The 24,400-nt window shown below is 33.2% G+C and overlaps 1 protein-coding gene across 1 annotated transcript in view; it reads left to right on the top strand.

Moving 5' to 3' along the window:
- LOC137643278 (uncharacterized) overlaps nt 1-24,400 on the top strand; it is a 111,675-nt gene that overhangs the window by 48,758 nt on the left and 38,517 nt on the right. Inside the window, exon 4 of the mRNA XM_068376118.1 lies at nt 2,289-2,359. Coding sequence (XP_068232219.1) covers nt 2,289-2,359 — 71 coding nt within the window. The remainder of the gene's footprint in view (nt 1-2,288; nt 2,360-24,400) is intronic.

Genomic DNA, 24,400 nt, shown 5'->3' with positions numbered 1-24,400 from the left:
TAATAATAATGATAATCCTATAAAGAAGAAAAACCGGATATTACATACATGACGGGTACAGTAGGAAACGGGAAAATATAAAAAAAAGCTGGACAATTGGAACACCATAATTCTACCATTCACAAGGACGTCCGCTGACAGACCGTCTCTTTTGCGCTAAGACGGGTAGCATAAAGCGCTTATGCAAATTTCATTCGTTTCTCCTCCCCTTTTTCTCCTTTCATGATTCCTGTTTGCTTCTGCTGGCTCCAAGCCATGGACGGAGGCTGGATCTAAAGTCGCGAAGTTTACGGCGTGCTTTTATGGATGGCGCTTTTGTCCATCTCGATACGGGACGCACACATGTTAGGAAAATTGTTCGTTTTTATTTTTACTTGCGTAAGTAAAAGAAAAAGATAAAGTACATGTGCTGCTTCTCATTCAGGAACGAATTGTAGATGTATATGCATGTTAATCTACTCATATGTTCACAGAAATATAAATATCTGTGTAGGCACACACATACTTGTATATATACATAGATTTTATATATATATATATATATATATATACATGCATTCATATATCCCTGAGGCATTTGTCCTACAGTGGACTAGAAACGGCTGCATTTGTTGTTGTTTCATATGCATATATATATATATATGTATATATATATATATATATATATACACCTACACACACGTGTATAATATATATGTATATATATATATGTGTGTGTGTGTGTGTGTGTGTATATATATATATATATATATATATAAATATATTTCTGTGAACAAATGTATATATTAATATGCATATACATCTACAATTCGTTCATGAATGAGAATCAGCACATGTACTTATCTTTTTCTTTTACTTACGCAAGTAAAAATAAAAACGAACAATTTTCCTAACATGTGTGCGTCCGTATCGAGATGGACAAAAGCACCATCCATAAAAGCACGCCGTAAAATTCGCGACTTTAGATCCAGCCTCCGTCATGGCTTGGAGCCAGCAGAAGCAAACAGGAATCATGAAAGGAGAAAAAGGGAGGAGAAATGAATGAAATTTGCATAAGCGCTTTATGCTACCCGTCTTAGCGCAAAAGAGACGGTCTGTCAGCGGACGTCCTTGGAATGGTAGAATTATGGTGTTCCATTTGTCCAGCTTTCTTTTATATTTTCCGTTTCTTACTGTACCCGTCATGTCTGTAATATCGGGGTTCCTTCTTTAAAGGACTATTATTATTATTATTATTATTATTATTATTATTATTATTATTATTTTACTACTACTACTACTACTACTACTACTACTACTACTACTACTACTACTACTACTACTACCATTATTATTATTATTATAAATCACTAACACTCGTGATTTTAATCAATATAAATATCAGTCACAATGGCATCTAATATCGAATCCTTCTTTTAGGAATATATACCCACTGGAAATTCATTTATGATAGCTTCTGATTGGGCAACGATTCGAACCTATACCTCTTAGCCGTAACCATGCCAGTAGAGACGCTACAAATCGAGCGATCAAGAGATATCTTTCTTGATAACTATATATATATATATATATATATATATTTATATATATATATGTGCATATATATATATATATATATATATACAGATGTGTGTGTGCAGGTACGTTTTCAATAAGTCACCTTAAGCTCTTCATGATCTTTAAATTCAAAATAAAAAGAAAAATCTAAAGTTTCCAAAAAGATAAAGAAATGCAATTAGCACATGCATTTACTGCAGGAAAGAATTAATTTCCTGAGGAAAGGGTATTTTCCCATTGTTCGAGCAGCTCACGTGGTAATTTTAGCATAACCTTAACCGGTGTAGTAATATTAATTGTAATATGACAGGTAATTATGAATTGTAATGGAAATGATAACTGTTCTTGAAATGCGTCCATGTCATTACAATACTATTTTTTATGAATTTGAAACTTATTTATTAATTTGCATATCCCAGAATGAGATGACTTTGCGAAATTATCTTATGAATTGAAGCCTAAATATCGGATTTCACGAATTAAATAAAGGTTATATTTCGAGAAAGGAAATGTTAATATTAGCAATAATTCACCAACCATAACATTAAAAAGTGTTCTATTTTGAAGGAAAATTATATAAATGTCTCAGAGATACTAATAGAAATTTGCAAAATATAGATTATGAAGATTTAAGTTATAAACAAATTATTAATTAGATATTAATTAAATGACTCAACTTTCAAGCCAAATATAATTTAGGTATTATAATTCAAACATTTTGATTCTTTCAGGGATGCTGTATCCAGAACAGATTTCAAGAACATAAAAACAATTTGTCTTTTCGCTTGAAGGAAACAGCAAGGTAAGTCATATAGATGTTATCAAATGCTAAACAAGCTATTCTATTGGGCCGTCAATGGTGAGATACCTTTTTAAAAATGCACTTTGTAAGTTTTGGTCAAACTGAAATATGAATGAAGCAAACGTTGCTAGATTGCTACTATTTAATTTATAAGTTTGAATTATACTATTTTGTTTATCATTACCTCCACCAGCCAAGATGGGAGGAGGTTATAATTTTGTCCCTGTTTATCCTTGTTTAATTGCTGAACAACTTCCTGGCCACAATTTTATTCGTAGAGTAGTGAAACGTTAAGGGATTAATTGTTATGTTGAGACTTGGAAGTGATTCAATTTTGAAGGTTTTAGGTCAAAGGTCAAGGTCAAGGTCACATATGCTGCCTTGGTGGAGGTCTGCACTCTCAGTGTTTTTATCTAGTTTCAGAAAATGGTTTGTTTTTCTCGCGAAACTAATGTATTTTGTGTAAGAAAATTAAACGGTAACTTATTTTAGTTCTAGAAAACTTTTTGAGATAACTAGAAATGAGCACGAACACAGGCATACGTAATTTAGAGTAATCATTTACAGAGAATTAAAGAAAAAGTTTACGTAAACATAATAACAGATTCTGTCTTATATAACTTTTCTTCGTGTTACCAATCGTCGTAATGGCCCTATTCGTCTTCATAAAAGTAATCACGATGGATAGCTCCTCTCTCTCTCTCTCTCTCTCTCTCTCTCTCTCCTCTCTCTTTTGAACAGTGAAAAAATGTATTTCCTTCTTTTTCTCTTTCTGTCTTATTTATTAATCTGGCTCTTGAAAAGCTGAAATATATTTTCTCTACCATTATGGTTTTCTACCTCACATGTACTAGGAATCTCTCTCTCTCTCTCTCTCTCTCTCTCTCTCTCTCTCTCTCAACATTAAAAAAATGTATTTACTTCTTTTTCTCTTTCTGTCTACTTATTTATTAATCTGGCTCTTTGAAAAACTGAAAAAAAAAATCTTTCTTTTGTCTTTCTGTCTACTTCTGTATTAATCTGGCCCTTGAAAAGCTGAAATATTTTTTCTCTACCATTATGGTTTTTATACCCCACATGGATTTGGATCTCTCTCTCTCTCTCTCTCTCTCTCTCTCTCTCTCTCTCTATGAACATTGGAAAAACTGTATTCGTTTTCTCGTTCTCATTTTGTCTATTTCTGTATTAACCTGCTTCTCGAAAAGTGAAAACAAAATCTTTACCATTATGGCTCTCTACCTAACATGTTTTTTTGGGGGGATTCTCTCTCTCTCTCTCTCTCTCTCTCTCTCTCTCTCTCTCTCTCCTAATGAATTATTAAAATTCAATTTTTATCTTTTATAGTAGAGACATCATGAAACTTATTCTTTTATGATGTCCCTCTTAAGTTTATCATACAAAGCTGCATAAAGAATGAATCCGTATTATTATTATTATTATTATTATTATTATTATTATTATTATTATTATTATTATTATTATTATTATTATTACAAGCTAACCTATGGCCCTAGTTGGAAAAGCAAGATGCTAGAATCCCAAGGGGCTCCAACCGGGAAAATCAGCCCAATGAGAAAAAAAAAACAAGGAAATGAATAAACTACAAGATAAGTAATAAACATAGAAAATTATTTTAAGAACTGTAACAGTATTAAATTAGATCTTTCATATATAAACTATAAAAACTTAAAAAAACAAGAAGAAATTAAGTAAAATAGAACAGCATGCCAGAGTGTAATTTCAAGCAAGAGAGACTAACTGAAATTTAACTAACAGACCGCAAAGAATTGTTGTGACCGGCCACTATACTAACAGCGATCTCTGGTGTTCTTTGAGATAGTGTCCTTAGGTCCATAATTTATATTTAACTATATTCAAGAGAGATTAGTTCACCAAACGTTCAGCTGGGCTCCACAAGACACAAGAAGCGTTGGAAGACCCAGGCCTACATGGCTGAGGACTATGAAGCGCGAAGTAGTTGATGAATGGAAAGGTATTGAATTAAAGGCTCAAGATAGAGACGACTGGCGAAATCTGACCGAGGCCTTTGCGTCAATAGGCGCTGGAGGAGATGATGATGATATGTCATTTAACTTTGGAAACCTACTTCGATACTTATTTCACATGATACCACGATCTCTGCATCTATCTCATCTCATAAATATTATAGATTAGTGGTTACCGAGTCTCTTAATAGAAATCTGTATTAGATAGTAAAGCAGACACAGGAATTTCATTATACAATTGTTTGAGGACTAGTGATTAAACCCTTGGGCTTATAGCATCCTGTGCTATTCCAACTAGGGTTGCAGTATAGCTAGTAGTAATAATAATAATAATAATAATAATAATAATAATAATAATAATAATAATAATAATAATGATGATGATGATGATGATGATGATGATGATGATGATGATGATGATGATGATGATGATAATAATAATAATAATAATCGTTTGCTGAAAATCTCAAGCGTTGCTAGATTTATCTGATAAGTATGTTTTCCTGGTTTTGCGCATTCCAGGAATACTACCACAATTTTTATATTGCTCAATACCCTTTACTTCCCCTATAGGCGTATACATTAGTTAATTTAAGGATATTTATTTGGAGATGGAATAATGACTACAGCGATAGTAGATTAAGATTGTAACCAATCTTAATATATATATATATATATATATGTGTGTGTGTGTGTGTGTATATATATGTGGTTGTGGGTGTGTGTATAATGTGTGTGTATAATTTTATGACAGAAGTTTACTTCATTTGTCAGGGAAAGTTAACAATGTAAAGGGAAAAAATCATGATGCCATTAAAGTGATTTTCACTAGTTCATGGACGTGACCAACTCTAGTAAAAATTTCATGTTTCTTATCATTACTTTTGTAAAATATTTATCTATGCAAATTCTTTGTAACAAAGAATTCATTGATACTCGTGTTCAGATAGTGGGATTGTATATATATATATATATATATATATATGTATATATATATATATATATATATATATATAAATCCTTTAGAAGTTTGATCCCAGAGTTCCAAGATCCCATGATTATTGGAGCTTAATTTTTTTTCTATTTCGGAGACTTCTGATATCTTTTTTTATGGTTTATAGGGGGGAATTAAACGAATCATTTTGACAAAGGTATTGGCCATAAGCGAGGTGTTCCCTGACCAGAAAAAAAACTAGGCAAGTGAGGTTTGATCTCTAAATAATGGGCAACTATAATCAAGTTTATAGAAGTAAGAAAAATGTCCTAGAAAAATAAAATACATAATGAGTGCAGTAAACATGCAAAATAATGGACAACTATAATCAAGTCTACAGAACTAGTAAGGAAAATGTTCTAAAAGAAAAAAAAAATACAAAATGAGTGCAGTAAACACGCAAAATAAGGGACAACTATTATCAAGTTTACAGAAGTAGTAAGCAAAATGTCTAAAAAACAATGCAGAATGAGCACAGTGTTTTCGAAGCACACGTAAACATGAAAAAAAAAATCGTTTTGGTGCCCCAAATTAAGGTAGTTTTTACTTCTCCCCAGTTTCTGAAAGTCCTTGATCTTGATAATAGCGAGCGAATAGATGTACAATAAAAATAAAAATATTATTGATACCTTTTGATCATCAATCCACATTGATTCATGAAAATCATACCCCTACAGCAAAAAAAAAAAAAAAAAAAAAAAAAAAAAAGGTTTTTTGTATGATTACCTGTGTGGCTATCTATAAACTATAGCAAAAAACCACAATTACGTGAATAAAGATCTAACCAAAACTGAAGATCAAGATGATTACTAGGCATAAAGGAGAAAGAAGAGGTCTGCCAACCGCCCCTCCCCCCCCAAAAAAAAAAAAAAAATCTTTATATCTCGGAAGACCCTTTTGCAACCGACAGATTCTTTTCAAAAAGAAAATTATCAACAGTTGTTGAGGACTCTTCACAGAAAAACTCTTTAAAGGAGAATAGAATATCATTATATGAGGAACGGGAATGAGAAGCCTCCCCTATATAATATATATATATATATATATATATATATATATCTTTTCGGTCACCCTGAGCTCTCCCCGTCCATCACTGAGGGAAGAGAGTCGCCATTCCTTGAAGATAATGGGTGCAAATATGTGCATACATATCTAAGTATTTAACTGTTATTCTTGACGGGTCGCGTAAACTATTATCTATGATTATACTGTGCACAAAAGATATGTTTAAAATACTGATTGTTATTTGACCAGCCTCATAGGAGTCGAGGTGCAAATATCTTAGTGATGGAAAACAACTTGGAGAAGAAATAATAATAATAAAAAAAAAATTAATTAATTCACGACGTATGTAGCTTGCTGCGGTTCAGCTCCCCCCCCCCCCCAAAAAAAAAAAAAAAAAAAAAAAACAGGCGGAAAAGGTCAGAAAAGGGAAGACAAGTCACTGCTGTAAAAGAGGCGAAAGCGGCAATGAGATGAAGAGTCTCTCTCTCTCTCTCTCTCTCTCTCTCTCTCTCTCTCTCTGTGCGGATTAACACGTACATACAAGCGCACATAATTATTCTTGCTAAAATTGAACGGTAATATTTTTGACAGAAATATAAACTGAAGCAATTTTGATTCCTAAAAAACACGGCGAGGAAAATAAACAAACAGAATAAAATAAACAGTTGCTGGATAAAACAATAGTAGAATGAAATATCTAAAGAATTAAAATTTATCTAGAAAATTCATCGACAACGAATAAATAAAACACATGATAATATGTCTTACTTATAACTGTAATCGAACAGTTTAACAGTTTCTTTAAAAAAAAAAAAAAACCATAAAACAAACAAAGAAAATATAAATAAATCACTATATTTTGACCAATACACATTAGCCTTCTTCAAGGTGTAAAGTAATATATTTATTTCGTAATTTGTGTTTTTATGTAATGTCTAAAAGTTAGAAAACCCTTAAAAAGAAAACTTCATGTTGTTATATTCAATAGAACACAAATGAAAACCACAGGGATGTTGTAGGAGCCCAACAAAGCGATAAAAAAGGCAGAAGGGAAAGAAACAAAGGGAAAGGATCAGAGAAATACCGAGCGCCCCTGCACTAAGTGATACAGCTACAGATTTCGAGTCACGTTTCATCTTGAAGGGTTGTTGGCGAAGTAGCAAGCTGACAGCCAACGATGTAGCTGGGAGGGAAATTCTCTCTCTCTCTCTCCCTCTCTCTCTCTCTCTCTCTCTCTCTCTCTCTCTCTGTTCTTACCATCCGGCAAGCAGGCACCTTACTCTAAAAGGGATTCTCTCTCTCTCTCTCTCTCCTCTCTCTCTCTCTCTGTTCTTACCATCCGGCAAACAGGCACCTTCCTCTAAAATGGATTCTCTCTCTCTCTCTCTCTCTCTCTCTCTCTCTGTTCTTACCATCCCAGCAAAGAGGCATCTTCCTCTAAAAGGAATTCTCTCTCTCTCTCTCTCTCTCTCTCTCTCTCTCTGTTCTTACCATCCGGCAAACAGGCACCTTCCTCTAAAGAGATTCTCTCTCTCTCTCTCTCTCTCTCTCTCTCTCTCTCTCTCTCTGTTCTTACCATCTGACAACAGGCACCTTCCTCTAAAAGGGACTCTCTCTCTCTCTCTCTCTCTCTCTCTCTCTCTCTCTCTGTTCTTACCGTCCGGCAAACAGGCACCTTCCTCTAAAAGGACTCTCTCTCTCTCTCTCTCTCTCTCTCTCTCTCTCTGTTCTTACCATCCGGCAAACAGGCACCTTCCTCTAAAATGGATTACCTCTCTCTCTCTCTCTCTCTCTCTCTCTCTCTCTGTTCTTACCATCGGCAAAGAGGCATCTTCCTCTAAAAGGGATTCTCTCTCTCTCTCTCTCTCTCTCTCTCTCTCTCTCTCTTTTCTTTCCTTACCATCCAGCAAACAGGCACCTTCCTCTTAAATGGATTTTCTCTCTCTCTCTCTCTCTCTCTCTCTCTCTCTCTCTCTCTGTGTTCTTACCATCCAGCAAACAAGCACCTTCCTCTGAAATGGATTCTCTCTCTCTCTCTCTCTCTCTCTCTCTCTCTCTCTCTGCTGTTCTTACCCCTCCGGCAAACAGGCACCTTCCTCTAAAAAGAATTTCTACTAAGGAAAACAACACAATGTTCGAACCACATTTTTACTTCTTTAACCGATTCCTTGATGAACCCCTATAAAGAAATTTCCATAAGAGTATATGGTATATGAGATTGCACAAGAGGCTCATTAACAACACGTTAAAACTCTACAAATAATAAACAGTGACCCACGCGTTTCTTAATTTTTCAAACCTTCCTTTTTTTGTAAAATTTTCAAATCATTTCCATAGGTCTCTTCCGTTCATCTCGAATATAGATTTTTTTTTTCTTCCACATTAGAAACTGGTTCAAAATAATTATTTGCATTTTAACCTGATCTGATTCTTCAGCCAATATTCTGCAATTCCTAATTTTTCATTTTTCATTACGCCACTTACTATGCCTCTTAAGAGTTTTTTTTTTCTTTTTTTTGCACTATCGTGTGCACATACACACATACATATGGATAATACATATACATATATATGTGTAACATATATATATATATATATATATACATATACATATATTATACAGCATATATATAAAAATACACACATACACTATATATATATATATATATATATATTGTACAGCATATATATAAATACACACATACACACATTATATATATATATATATAAATATAATACACCATATATACAGTACATATAAAAATACACACACACACACACACACACATATATATATATACTATATATATTATACAGCATACATTAAAAAATACACACATAAACACTATATATATATATATATATATCACATGAATACGCTATGCTTGAATGCAAAACACCTCAAATAAAATGTAAGAAAGAGAAACTTGTAAAGGCCATACCATGTTAGATTTCCCCTGATATATGAATATACATATATGAATATAATTATATATATATATATATATATATATCCTGTAATAATACAATATCACTACACTTTCATTTCTTGCTTGTCAGTTGCATATCCCCTTTCAGGTACAGTTGCATTTACGGACGGTTTATTAGATTGCTCCAAATTCTGTTCCAATGTTTTGACAATTACATTGTTTTATTCCATCCGTGATTATTATCATTATTATTATTATTATAATTATTATTATTACTATTAATATTATTATTACTATTATTATTATTATTAATATTATTATTATTAATATTATTATTATTATTATAATTATTATTATTATTATTATTATTATTATTATTATTATTATTATTACCTGCTAAGCTACAACCCTCGTTGGAAAAGCAGGATGCTCTAAGCCCAGGGGCTCCAACAAGAAAAATAGCCCACTGAGTTGTCTTTCTACATGATCATGCCTTCTCCATCATGATGCTCAATACTACACAGTATTCTAGAAGTTTTATTCCGGCTGTGGCCAAGCTGCGGAATGATCTTCCTAATCGGGTAGTTGAATCGATTGAACTTCAAAATTCCAAACTTGCAGCAAATGTTTTTGTTGAACAGGCTGACATAAGCCTTTTTATAGCTTATATATGAAATATATGTTTTTATGTTGTTACTGTTTTAAAAATATTTTATTTTAATTGTTCATTATATCTCAGATCGTTAAATTATTTCCTTATTTCCTTTCCTCGGTGGGTTTTTTTTCTCTGTTGGAGCCCTTGGGCTTATAGCATCTTGCTTTTCCAACCAGTTTTGTAGCTTACTTATAATAATAATAATAATAATAATAATAATAATAATAATAATAATAATAATAATAATAATAATAATAATGAAGATCCTCTAACGTCCAAGGTTACTGTCTTGATTTCTTGAACCCTTAAGTGTTTTTTTTTTTTTTTTTCTCCTGTATGGGTTTAATTCTATCCAGTATTCGTTCGCCACTATTTCTTGTTTGCAGTTTTGTTTTCCTTTTTTTCAGTTCATATCTATTTCATTATTAATTCTAGGGTTTCTGTCAAAAAGTATATCCCCTTCTTATTATAGAATTTATTTATGTTTCTTGCTTATGAAATGCACTGTATGTTAAATCCCTTAAATTCTGCTGAGAACGTTTTGTCTTCGTTTTTTTTTTTTTTCATTTAGATTCGGAATATTCCAAATCTGAATTAACTTACGTTATTGAAGATTTGTTTATGGTATTAGGCCTCTGTTACAAAGAATATATATATATATATATATATATATATATATATCTGTGTGTGTGTAAGTGTGTATTTGTGCGTGTAAGGGAACTGACGAATCCACATCACCCAAACCTGTTTATCACAGGACAACATCCTCTTAAAATTAAATCAAACTAATTTTCACCATCGATACGTCCGTTTGAATTTACGCTTTTATAAGGTATATGCGTAATTGCATATTAAATATCAAAATAGCAATATCAAGTAATTTATACCCATAAAATTTTAATTGATATCAAATATATGAGCATGGGTAATCAGCTTCCTGATTCTTCTTGTTCTCGTTGCTTGACATTCTGCTCATCTCGTCATTACACAAGAGAAGCTCAAGCTTCATTATTATTATTATTATTAATATTATTATTATTATTATTATTATTATTGTTATTATTATTATTATTATTATTTATTCTTCTTCTTCTTATTATTATTATTATTATTACTTGCTAAGCTACAATCCTAGTTGGAAAAGCAGGATGCTATAAGCCCAGTGGCTAAACAGGGAATATAGCCCATTGAGGAAAGGAAACAAGGAAATAAGAGAAGTAATTAACAATTAAAATAAAATATTTTAAGAACAGTAACACCATCAAAAAAAAATATCTCATATACAAGCTATAAAAACTTTAAGAAAATAAGGGGAAGAGAAGTAAGATAGAATAGTGTGCCCGAGTGTAATTTTGTTTAGCGGGATAGTTGTGGCCAAGGTCTATAGGCCTTGGTTGCAGTAATAATATTGTGAACTTAAATGTATGTTCTTTTTTAATACCACTAATTTTTTTTTTCTTTTTTTTTCCGTTGTTACACTACACAAATGTGCGAGCGAGCTGGTAGGTAGTAAATGAGAGGCGAGGTGAAGGCAACTAAACTTTATTAAACAATTATCGAGCTTATATACAGCGACTTACGAGCAAGAACGTCTCAAAAAAATCTAACATGATAAGGCATGAACAGCGAGTCTATACAGGTTGGTTTATTAAATGCAAGGAAGAGCGAATGGTAAGATAGCAATGAAAACCGTTGCAGTGTACGAGCGTGTATGAAACACAAATAACCCTTGTCGTGAATATGATGAAAATTTGAATGTATGATCTCCTCCTACGCCTATTGACGCAAAGGTCCTCTGTTAGATTTCGCCAGTCGTCTCTATATTGAGCTTTCAATTCAATATTTCTCCATTCATCATATCCTACTTCGCGCTTCATAGTCCTCAGCCAGGTAGGTCTGGGTATTCCAACTCTTCTAGTGTTTTGTGGAACCCAGCTGAACGTTTGGTGAACTAATCTCTCTTATACAAGGAAAGTATTATCTGATTTTCGAAACAAGAAAAATCTATAAAAAAGAGATGGATTTACAGCTCTATATAATGTCAAATCATTCAGGGACGGAACCCAAATGAAATTATAATTAAAAATATGTTTTTCTAGCATCATCATATGGTAAAGTATTCTAAAGATAAAGAAGAGTCTGATGCTGTAATAAAACGTTTTGAAATTGTTATCAATGTCAGCAAAGAAAAAATGAAGGGATATTATTGCAAAATAAAAATAAAAAAGAATCTTTTTCCATTTTTAGCCTAGACACGATATCCTTAGCACATACTCAGATGCTGCTTTTGAATGTCATGGAAAAAAAATGTTTTATCAAACGTTCCAACTCTGGGGAAATTAAGAAATCACATCAAAGGGTTTCTTCATTACAGAATATAGACGTTATGATTTTAGTGTTAATTAGAAAATACCTATTTCGCAGAAAACTTATTTTTCTCTTATCAAAAAATGATTTTCCAACAAAAAACTATTTCAAAGAAAACATATTTTTTCTCTTACCAAATAATTATTTTCCAATATAAAACTTTTTCAAAGGAAACTTATTTTTTTCATATACCAAATAATTATTTTCCAATAAAAAACTATTTCAAAGAAAAATTATTATTCTCTAAGGAAAATATTATTTCTAATCAAAAGAAAATATGCCTTCCCCTCAGCTTTTTAGTTTTTTTTATACAATTCATTAGGGATTAGTACCATCAGTACAATTCTTTTTCTCTCAAGAGGTTAGCTACTGCAATTGTTCAATGGCTACTTTACTCTTGATAAGGGTAAAGAAACACTCAAGCTATGGTAAGCAGCTCTTGTAGGAGAAGGACACTCCAAAACTAAACCATTGTTCTCTAGTCTTGGATAGTGCGATAGCCTCTGAACAATGGTCTTCCACTGTCTTGGGTTAGAGTTCTTTTGCTTGCTGGTACACTCGGGCACACTATCCTATCTTGTTTCTATTCCTCTTATTATTTTCAAGTTTTTATAGTTTGAATATGAAATATTTATATTAATGTAATTGTTCTTTAACTTCTAGTAGTTTTACCTTATTTCCTTTTTCACTGGGCTATTTTCCTTGTTGGAGCCCGTGGGCTTATAGCATCCTGCTTTTCCAACTAAGGTTGTAGCTTAGCAAGTAATAATAATAATAACATGCGGTGCACTGTAGGCTTTACCATATTTTTTTGCATCAGTACCTTTGGCGCCTAACTGCACCGACTTTCTAGCCATCTACCTTGCCTCCTTTCCCATTTACTTTCTTCCGTCTTATTGTCAAATCTTTTAACTTTTATTGGATATCTAATTCCTGTATTTCCCCATTTGTACAGTTGGACACAGGAGTCATTGGTACATCTCGCTTCGAAGAAGTGCACCTTGTCACACCCCTTACCTCGCGGCGAGTAACCAAACAGATAGTGTAGGGAGTGATGGCTGAGGTGGTGGGTGGGGCTAAACACAGGAGCTTGCCGCGATGTAAGGGTGTGGTGGGTTCTCTTCCTCAGAGCAAGGTGCACCAGAAATTGCTGTGTCCAACTGTACCTCGGTGTTGAATATCTCTCCGGTCGGAGCGCCAGGACCATATTGCCCAAATTCTGTAAGTCGTACGCATACATCTCTGTTTGTTTGTTTAAAGGCTGCTCGTGAATGGCAGAGACAAGGGACAGCGACAGTGCCCTAGCTAACAGGACAATGCCTTAGAGGCTGACCACATATATGTGTATATACAGTATATATATGAATATATATATATATACATATATATATATATATATATATATAAATTATATAAATACATATATATATATATATATATTCATATATATATATATATACATACATATATATATATATATATACTGTACACACACACACACCACACACAATATATATATATATATATATATGTATGTATATATATATATATATATATATATGTGATCAGCGCCCAAGCACTCTCTCCATCCAAGGTAGATTCAGGGAGGGCCAGGTAATTGCTGCCTGATTATTCAGCAGGTAGACCTATAGTTTCCTCCAAACCCTCCATCCTTAGCTCACAAGGATGGTGAGATTGCACACACTACAAGAAATAATCTAGCTTAAGCTTGACTCGAACCCCAGTCCGGTGATCGCCAGGCAGGGACATTTCCAATAGGCCACCTCAACCCTTTGAAATTTTCATCGGGTCAATCTTTTGTTTAACTTGCGATATTCAAGACAAAAAAAAAATAGACCTAATCGAGTAGCCATGATGGCGCTCTTGAGAACCTCGTCTGTTTGCATTCTCGTGATTCTGTAAATAGACTATCCTGAATCTGGCTGTTGGAGGTCCTTGAGATACAACTCGAGATATTCTCAAAGGTCGGGTAAGGTTTGGCAAACATGATCCTTTGCCAGTTTTAAAGATGAATACGATTATTTTTTTACAGTTCTGGTATAAATTAATTCCTCAAATATGATTTTGTTTATTTTAAATTTATTTTTACCATTAATGCTGTAACGCCATTTCGGTACTGAGTCAATATATTTCTTAAACATAAGAACATATTACCGACTTTATCATAAGAATGTCTTTTATCATTTTCCAGTAAGTAAAATATCACTTAATGAGGTAATTTTCGCCTTCATTTATCAGGTTTCCATAAATTAGTATTTTAGTTTTCTTTTCACAATATGAAACACTAAGAAGGTAAAGTTTAATAAATGTTTAAGGATTATTATTTGAATGATTCTAATTTCATATACTGATGTTTATTTATCTCTTGAATTTCTTAAGTGAATTAACATAATGAGGCATATGAAGAAATCAAGACAGTTGCCCACACGCACACACACACACACCACACACACATATATATATATATATATATGTGTGTGTGTGTGTGTGTGTGTATATATGTATATATATACATATATATATATACACACATATATATATATATATATACTGTATATATGTGTGTATATGCATACACACACACACATATATATATATATATATGTATATATATATATATATATATACATATATATATATATACATATATATATATATATATAAAATTTATATAGACTTGCCTGGTGAACCATCTGTGTATGCATATAAAGTAGTTCGAATAATACTGCTTCCACTGAAGTAGTCTTCTTATTTTACGTTTGAAAATATGCTCGGATAATTCTATTGAAAGAATTAAAACATTTCTTCAGAATAGATTGATCACCGAAAATCTTAAGACTTTCTCAATAATTGACTTAATCTTAGCAAAACAGTTTTCCCCCCAAAGAACCACGTTATGTGATCATTTCCGCTAGCTAATTTGATAATTAGATAAAAAACAATTATTATTTCTCAATATAACGCAATAATAGCATTGCGACATCTTGCCTTACTCATAAGTTTATTAATTGATTTAATCACGTTTATTATGGGTTTTATGTGTATCACCAACGTTATTTTCTTAACCCTTGATGACGTCATGGATACGAGGTAATTTAATTAATATTGCTTACCGTCAGTTCTCGGTAGAGACAAGCTGACAGACAATCCATTAGCCATGAACTGACAGAGCGCAACGTATTCCGTGTTTATGCCATTAAATTATGTAAATGCATTTCGGAGTATTAGAAACACAGTGAGTGTTAGACAGACAGATAGACAGGTTGACGGGGTAGGAAAAAATATTGAAAGAGAGAGAGAGAGAGAGAGAGAGAGAGAGAGAGAGACGCAGTCAACGTTCTTTGAGAGAGAGAGAGAGAGAGAGAGAGAGAGAGAGAGACGCAGTCAAACCTTCTTTGAGAGAGAGAGAGAGAGAGAGAGAGAGAGAGAGAGAGACGCAGTCAACCTTCTTTGAGAGAGAGAGAGAGAGAGAGACAGACAGACAGACAGACGCAGTCAACCTTCTTTGAGAGAGAGAGAGAGAGAGAGAGAGAGAGAGAGAGCCTTTGCCTTCGAATATATGAACATATCTGTAGGCTCATAAGTCTACATAATCTTTCCTATATCTATATATTTAATTAGTGGCGTTTAATATCCTTCCTTTTCGTTATCATATTTTCTTTATGTCAGCAAGAAAAGGCATTTTCTTCCCCCAAACCTATTCCCTCTGCTCTCAAAAACAAATCTTGATGTCCCAAAACCGTAGTTACATAACACATGTGTAAACAACGTAGGCTCTGCCTTCTGACGACCTTGGCTAACTCCTCAATCACAGCCGTTGTCATCGGAGCAAAGGGATTGTAGTGAAATGCAAGCCAGCCTCTGATAATTAAAAGCCTAAAGTCTAAAGCTCCGACACAGAACAGAAGATTTTCGGCCTTGTGAGATGCAACGGTATTAAACAGATTTTCTTTTTATCCTTGGTAAGTCTTAATGAGCAAGGTAACATACGCCTAGTGTCTTGGGGATTATAATTCAATGATGGGAAATGGGAAAATAGACCATACGTAACCTTGAGGTGAACGAATAATCGATTTTTTCATCTCATTTTCCGTGCTTATAATTTTCATATAATCGTGAGGGATGTTTCTCTTAGAGCGAGTATTATCGAATTCGAATTATTATTATTATTATTATTATTATTATTATTATTATTATTATTATTATTATTATTAACTAAGCTACAACCTTTGTTGGAAAAGCAGGATGCTATTAGCCCAGAGGCTCCAACAGTGAAAATAGCCCAGTGAGGAAAGGAAAAATGGAAAATAGAATATTTTAAGAAGAGTAACAACATTGAAATAAATATCTCCTATATAAACTATAAAATCTTTAACAAAACAAGAGGAAGAGCAATAAGAGAGAGAATAGTGTGTTCGAGTGTACCCTCAAGCAAGAGAACTCTAGCCCAAGACAGTGGAAGACCATGGTACAGAGGCTATGGCACTACTTAAGACTAGAGAACAATGGTTTAATTTTGGAGTGTCCTTCTCCTAGAAGAGCTGCTCACTATAGCTAAAGAGTCTCTTCTACCCTTACCAAGAAGAAAGTGGCCACTGAACAATTAGTGCAGTAACCCCTTGAGTGAAGAAGAAATGTTTGATAATCTGTGTTGTCAGGTGTATGAAGACAGAGGAGAATATGTAAAGAATAAGGCCAGACTATTCAGTGTGAATATGTGTAGGCAAAGGGAAAATGAACCGTAACCAGAGAGAAGGATCCAATGTAGTACCATCTGGCCAATCAAAAGACCCCATACCTCTCTAGCGGTAGTATTTGAACGGGTGGCTAGTGCCCTGACCAACCTACTACCTTTGGTAGAGTAGAATGACAAATATCATAACGTTCCAAAATAACTTATATATAAAAGCTTGAGTTTTGCTATTGACTGACTTGTTTAAAACAGATATCTGTGAACTTTTCATTTTTATTTTTTATGTATGTGTCTTACAACTTAGTGCTGGGAGTGATATTTTGTTTACCTTTGGGTGATCAGTAAATGTTTAGATCGATTGTTAGACAAATTTTTTTCTTATTAAAGTAAAGGCACCATAATGTTTTTCATCCAAGTATGGCTAGTCCGTTATAAACATCTAATTCCAGATTTTTCTCACTAATAATGGAATTAATTTCTCTTAGTGTTTAAGAATAAAGTTGGTATTATTTCTGAGAAACCATGTAATTTTTATCGAACTTTAAAACAAGTATCATATTATTATTATTATTATTATTATTATTATTGCTGTTGTTGTTGCTGTTGTTATTGTTATTAATATTATTTTTATTACTAGCTAGACTACAACCCTAGTTTGAAACTCAGGATGTCATAAGCCCAAGGTCTTCACAAGAAAAAATAGCCTAGTGAGGAAAGGAAATGAGGAAATAAATAAATTATATTTGAGAAGTAATAAATAATAGAATATAAGATATCTCCAGATCAGTAACAACGCTAAAATAGATATGTCATAAACTATGAAGACAGACTCATGTCAGCCTGTTTATCATTAAAACATTCGCTGCAAGTTTGAAGTTCTGGAGTTTTCCCAATTCAACTGCATGAATAATCATTCCATAATCTGGTCACAGATGGAATAAAACTTCTAGAAGTATTGAGCCTTATGATGAAGAAGGCAAGACTGTTAGAATTAACTATACACCTATACTAAATTTTTTTTAATGAGGCGCCTTTGCACTGACTCGCAGGGGTGCCCTTTTAGCTCGGAAAAGGTTTCCTACCAGCTGATTGGTTAGAATTATTTTGTCCAACCAATCTGCGATTAGGAAACTTCTCCGAGCTGAAAGGGCACCCCTGCGAGTCAGTGTAAAGGCGCCTCATTAAGAAAAATTTACTATAGTACTACGTACATGATGGTACAGTTTAGGAAGATATGAATGCAAACGATGGTCCGAATTATGAAAAATCTTATGCCAACGACGGTGTCTGAGACTAATATCAAGATTAGAAACAAGACAATTAATAGACTGCAAGTTTTTGTCCAACAAATTAAGATGAGAGTAAGCAGCTGAAGACTAGACAGGAGAACGACACTCGAAACAAGATGGAATGAAAGAATTAAAACATTTCTCCAGAATAGATTGATCACCGAAAATTTTAAGACTTTCTCAGTAAACATTTTGTGTGTGTGTGTGTGTGTGTGTGTGTGTGTGTGTGATTGAAGAAGAAACAGACCAAATGTGTTTCTCTAAAGTAAATTTGCTATCAAGAATTACACCTAAAATTTAAAGGAGTTGTATATAAAGATATATAAAAAATAAAAAAAAAATAGAGATCAGTAATTTTATTTAAGTTAAATAATGTACCTTTTTACATTATCATAAGAAAATTATATTTTATTCTATTTTAATTTAGCAAGTTAACCCATAGTAACCTCTACTGAGAATTTCTCTTAGAAAACTATCAGAATTTTTCGCTCAGTAACAACGAAATCGAAAAATTATTATAACATTTATGCGAACAAACAACATTAAAACATGTATACTACTGAAGTCTCGATTGTAAAAAAAAAAAAAAAAAAAAAAAAAAAAACATCACCACAGCGACCTCTGCATCCAAATGGCAGAAAAAGAAAACTGACCTAAATAAGAAAAATACTATCCACAGTAATCCGAGAACACCACGTCACAAGTCTGTAAGATTTTCTCCTATTTTTCCTTCGGGAATCGATGGAGACTTTCCAAAAGGTCACACAAAACACCTGATGGCCGAAACACGATATATGGGCGGGGGGGGGGGGGGGGGTGAGGAGCAAACAACACGAGAAGAATTCTAGAAATGTGAGGAGGAAACAAATAATTATATAAAAAGGGCTGGAAATAGGCACAGGACTGGATGGATAATTGTTGGTTCTCTTGCTTGAGGTTACACTCAGGCACACTATTCTGTCATATTTCTCTTCCTCATGTTTTGTTAAAGTTTTTAAAGTTTGTTTAGGAAATATTTATTTTGATGTTACTGTTCATAAGATGTTTTATTTTTCCTTGTTTCCTTTCCTCACTGGGCTATTTTCCCTGTTGGAGCCACTAGGGTTATAGCATCCTGCTTTTCCAATAAGGGTTGTAACTTAACGAGTAATAATAATAATAATAATAATAATAATAATAATAATAGGGATTAACGTTTAGAAATATGTTTGGGCTAATCTAGAGATCTGTAATCAATTGAAATCATAGAGACGTGTGGTATTATTGTAATGAAAAGCCTTTAATATTAATAAGGGCTCATTAAAACACACAGTAGAATCAGTAGAACTTCAAATGTTCAAACTTGCAGTAAATGTCTTTATGTTGAACAGACTGACATAAGTCCTTTTATCTGTATATGATATATCTATTTTAGTGATGTTAATGTTTTCAAAATATTTTATTTCAATTGTTCATTACTTCTTATATCGTTTATTTGTTTCCTCATTTTCTTTCCTCTTTTAGCTATTTTTCCCTGTAGCAGCACTTGGTCTTATAGAATCTTGCTTTTCAAACTAGGGATGTAGCTTAGCTAATAATAATAATAATAATAATAATAATAATAATAATAATAATAATAATAATAATAATAATAATAATAATAATAATATATGGCATCAACATCATCATCATCATCAGCCGTTACTGGTTCACTGCAGAACAAAGGCATCAGACATGTCTTTTTACGTACGTCTGTTCATGGTCTTTCTGTGCCCGTTCATGCCCGCGAACTTTCTTAGTTCTTCAATCCATCGTCTGTATATATAACATATACACACATATATGTATGTGTGGCGGGTACGAATCTCGACAGCTGACACGGGATAAGCTTATATATATATATATTATATATATACATACAGTATATATATATACAGTATATATATATATATATATATATACACATACATGCATACATACTTACATACATACATACATACATTTCTTCTCCTATATATATATATATATATATACATACATACATACATACATACATACATACATACATACATACATTTCTTCTCCTGGAGAAGACATACGATTTTCCTATTCATATATATTTTCCTAATATAAGGCATCTAATGACACATTCAAATGTAAAGTCATGGAAAGGTTCCTTCATAAATGGTGACCTAAACTGTTTTATGTCTACCCGATTTGGTATACAACGACCTTCTTTCTCTTTTGATTCTTCTTGGTAATCTATCCATCTAAATTTAAAGTCCACGAGGTGATCTTCCTTGCATTCAATAAGGCCAAAGATTGATGTTTGCATTATGAAAACATAGACCAAGTAAGGACAAAAGTTAGAGATAATTGCATCATTATAGAAGAATAGTCTTAAGGAAAATGCAATTGATGGTAATTTTATGTAAAGTGCAATGTATCTTCCTATTTAAAGGAAATAAATATCTCAATAGCAGGCATACGTCTGCTAAGGCATACAAGGGCCTTTTCCCCTTACAGACTAAGTGTGATGTTTGAAAGCAAAAAGTTCTACCTCTTAGTCGAAGAGATGGTTTCCTCGGCGAAAATGTATTCTGTCATCATTAATACCCACCAAAAATCTATTTGCTGTCAAGATAATTTGTTAACGGATAGAAAGGCAAATAGACAGTCAAACAGATAGTATATGAACATCAGCCTCGTTGACTTAGTATCAGTCGCTCCTCAAATTAATTTAAACAATGTATATATAAACTTAGATTAGATATTCTCAGTTACATAATCTAGATCAGGCATCCTCGGTTACATAGGCTAGATCAAACATCCTTAGTTACATAACCTATTTCCCAATAAACAAACCCCTAATGTACATGAAATGGTGCTTTTCAAACACTAATATTAAACATAAACGTTTAATGCGCCTTTGGAAAAGATGAAACCAGACAGAAACAACCATTCCTATACAGGCCATTCGTAAACACAACAACCCTCTTAATGCAATATACACGCGAATACACAGCAATGAATCTCTCCGGATATTGAAGCCACGGTTCACGTGAGCCTCAGCAAACTAATCACGGACCCCGATTCAAAAGCGCTGATCTTAATCATAAGTTTCAAACGGCTGAGAGATGAGATCCATCTAATAAACTCCACCGAACCCGAAACACGATATAAACGCTGCCTCTGAGGGTGGAAGGGTTTTTGAGGCCCTGGAGCGGTTTCCGAATATTAAACGGCTGCCTAGTCGCATGCTTGAGTGAGCGAGTGAGGAGCGTGATAGTGAAGGATGGTGAATGAGCGAGGGGAGGTCGATCAAAGAGTACATCACCTGACTGTGAATAATAATGACTGAATGGGTGAAGCGAGGAAGCTGATGCTCGGATGAAGGAGCACTTGGGTCTAAACCTCCCTTTTGGCTATGGAGATTTGAATGGAACTAATTTGAAATTTATACGCATAATGTTTAATTAATGGGTGTTTAAACTACTAGAGGGCGTAAAAGAATGAATGAAATATTACTTAAGAACATGAATCAATGATTAGGTAGCTAATGATGAAGTGATAGAAAGACTGCACTAACGACTATTATAATTATTATTATCATCACCATTGTGTACATTTCCTTCGTAAAAGATAAGATTTCCATAACTCTGGCAACTGGATTTCTATACAGATGAGTAACTTGATTCGAAAAATAAGGAAAATTAGTGAGAGGGGGAGAAACATATTTAGCAACTTATAAAATTAATAAGAAAAACATCCAATAGCTGGTAATATATATCCCGTAACAGATTCCTTTGAACTTTTCGAAATCCCTCTTGCAATTAATTCAAATTTTCAATACTTCATCCTTCCCAAATGTTCAAGTTATGCACTTTTATTTTTACCCTGATTTATTCAACACTTATTTATCGTAATTTGTAAACTTTTCTTTTATTTGTTTCTTTTCCGTACTGAGCTGCTTCCCTTATTGGTCCCTTATGGGCTGGTAGCATATCAATTTTCAATGAGTGAATACAGTTTGACTTATAATGATGATAATATGTTTGTTTTCATCCTTCTTCCCCTTTGAAAAACTAACAGTCTTCTGGTTTGCCAGTTAACCTTTAGGGATGTTGTTGTTAGGCTCACGTCCTGAGTCTATCTCGGTCCCATAATTCGTCAGTACTGTCAACTATTGCACCTCTCGACCACAGCGCCCACTCATCATCCCTAGCACATGTGGATAATGTGGTCGTGTTTCAATGGAATCTGTCATACCTGAGAAAGGTTTGAACTCGGGTCCAAGCAGTGAAAATTGCTGGCGTCCCCAATGAGAGTTTTAGCTCATCTCCCCTATATAATAGAAAAAAGCAAATTATATATATATATATATATATATATGTGTGTGTGTGTGTGTGTGTGTGTGTATGTGTGTGTGCATTTCCTGTCATCCCTAATGGGAAGAGGGAGTAGCCATACCCTGGTGAGAAGGGGGTACCCCTAAACTACACTCAGAAACTACAACTCCCAAAAATTACCGAACCAGTGGGTTGTAGTTAGGTGGTATGTGTTGAATCTGTGTGTATGCGTGTGCATGTGTGCACGTCTATGTATATATGTAAACGTTATTTTTGGCAGCTCGGTTACACTAGTATATATATATATATATATATATATAGTGTGTGTGTGTGTGTGTGTTTGTGCGTGCTCATCTTCGCTTGCCAAAAGTGAACACTTGAAAATACTAATAATATACAAATGTACATCAAAGAAATTACGAAAAAGAAATATGGCTGTTATGTATGTTCTCCAGCAACGACTTTTAAACCAGTGGCAGGATGATGGCCACATTAAAACTAATTTGTTCGAGGAAGTCGGCTAATGGAAAGAGGAGGATCAGTCCTTCCAGGACGAGGAAATTTCTGGAAAAGAAATTGCGAGGCTCCTACAATCCCTTTTTATAAAGAAGAGAAGATGATATATTTAATTCACTAACTGGAAATCATACTCGTTTCTTTCGACTTATTTTTACAATTCCTTATTTCTTCCATTATTCGCTAAACAGAATTATGTCATCTGGTTACGTAACAACTCACATTAAATGTTATATTCCATTGGCCTTGGTTAAGTAATGGATTTTTTTAATCTATTATGTACTCGCCCATAAATTTGGAATTTCGGTACAGTATGATCGTCAGATATCTTTGTGTAGTAATTTGATGAAGACTAATTTTCAGTTTAATGAAAGAATTTTTTTTTTTTTTTTTTTTTTTTTGCAAATTAAAAAAAAAATCTTTTTTATTTTCATGATCTTCGTTTTAATATGGTATCTTATCGAAAATCAAGTGTTAGAATAAATACATTTTAGAATGTCTTTTCATTATTGAAGAATCCGTAATGATTATTAGGTGTGGAAGAGCAAAGAATTTTCGTTTTTGGAGGACCTAACATGCATCCATATTTATTCCAATCCTCATTAGCTGGAATTATCTAAGAGATTAATATAGATTTCCTTTATCAAACCTAAATGATGAATGACAAGAAAAAGGGTTAGTCAACCCGGAAGGTCTCTTTCCTTGTCATACTTAGCATTAACATTCTGAAATAGCCTATGAAATTCTCGTCTAATTAAATATTTATCAAATTTTTAACAACAGTTTTTTTTTTTCATAGCTACTAAGTCCGCCACATTTCGAATTAGAGAGACACTCAGTAGAGAGCATGACTTTGCCACGCCAATCAGTCTTATTTTTTCTCATAACTCCACTGCGTACTTGTACTTCAATATATTTTTTCAAAATTTAATGTATTTATCCGTGGATCATACTCCACACGTCCACTAAGTTTCGTTGAAATTTGTTCCGTAATTTTTGGGTAATTTTCACAAACGAAAAATAAACTACAAAATATTTGCCATTTTCTTAGCATTGCTATTATTTTCAAAGTACTGCTGCGTACCTGTAATTTTATGTAGTCTATCCAAAATGTTACAGATTAATCCTTGGGTCATATTCAACATGACTACCAAGTTTGGTCAAACTCAGTACTGTAGTTTAAAGTTGCTCACAAACAAAACAAACTAACAAACAAGTACTCTATATACATACCCAT

The sequence above is a fragment of the Palaemon carinicauda genome, chromosome 6, assembly GCF_036898095.1.
Source record: "Palaemon carinicauda isolate YSFRI2023 chromosome 6, ASM3689809v2, whole genome shotgun sequence".
NCBI lineage: Eukaryota > Metazoa > Arthropoda > Malacostraca > Decapoda > Palaemonidae > Palaemon > Palaemon carinicauda.
Note: the sequence above shows the minus strand (reverse complement) of the source record. Positions and strands in the feature narration are given on the sequence as shown.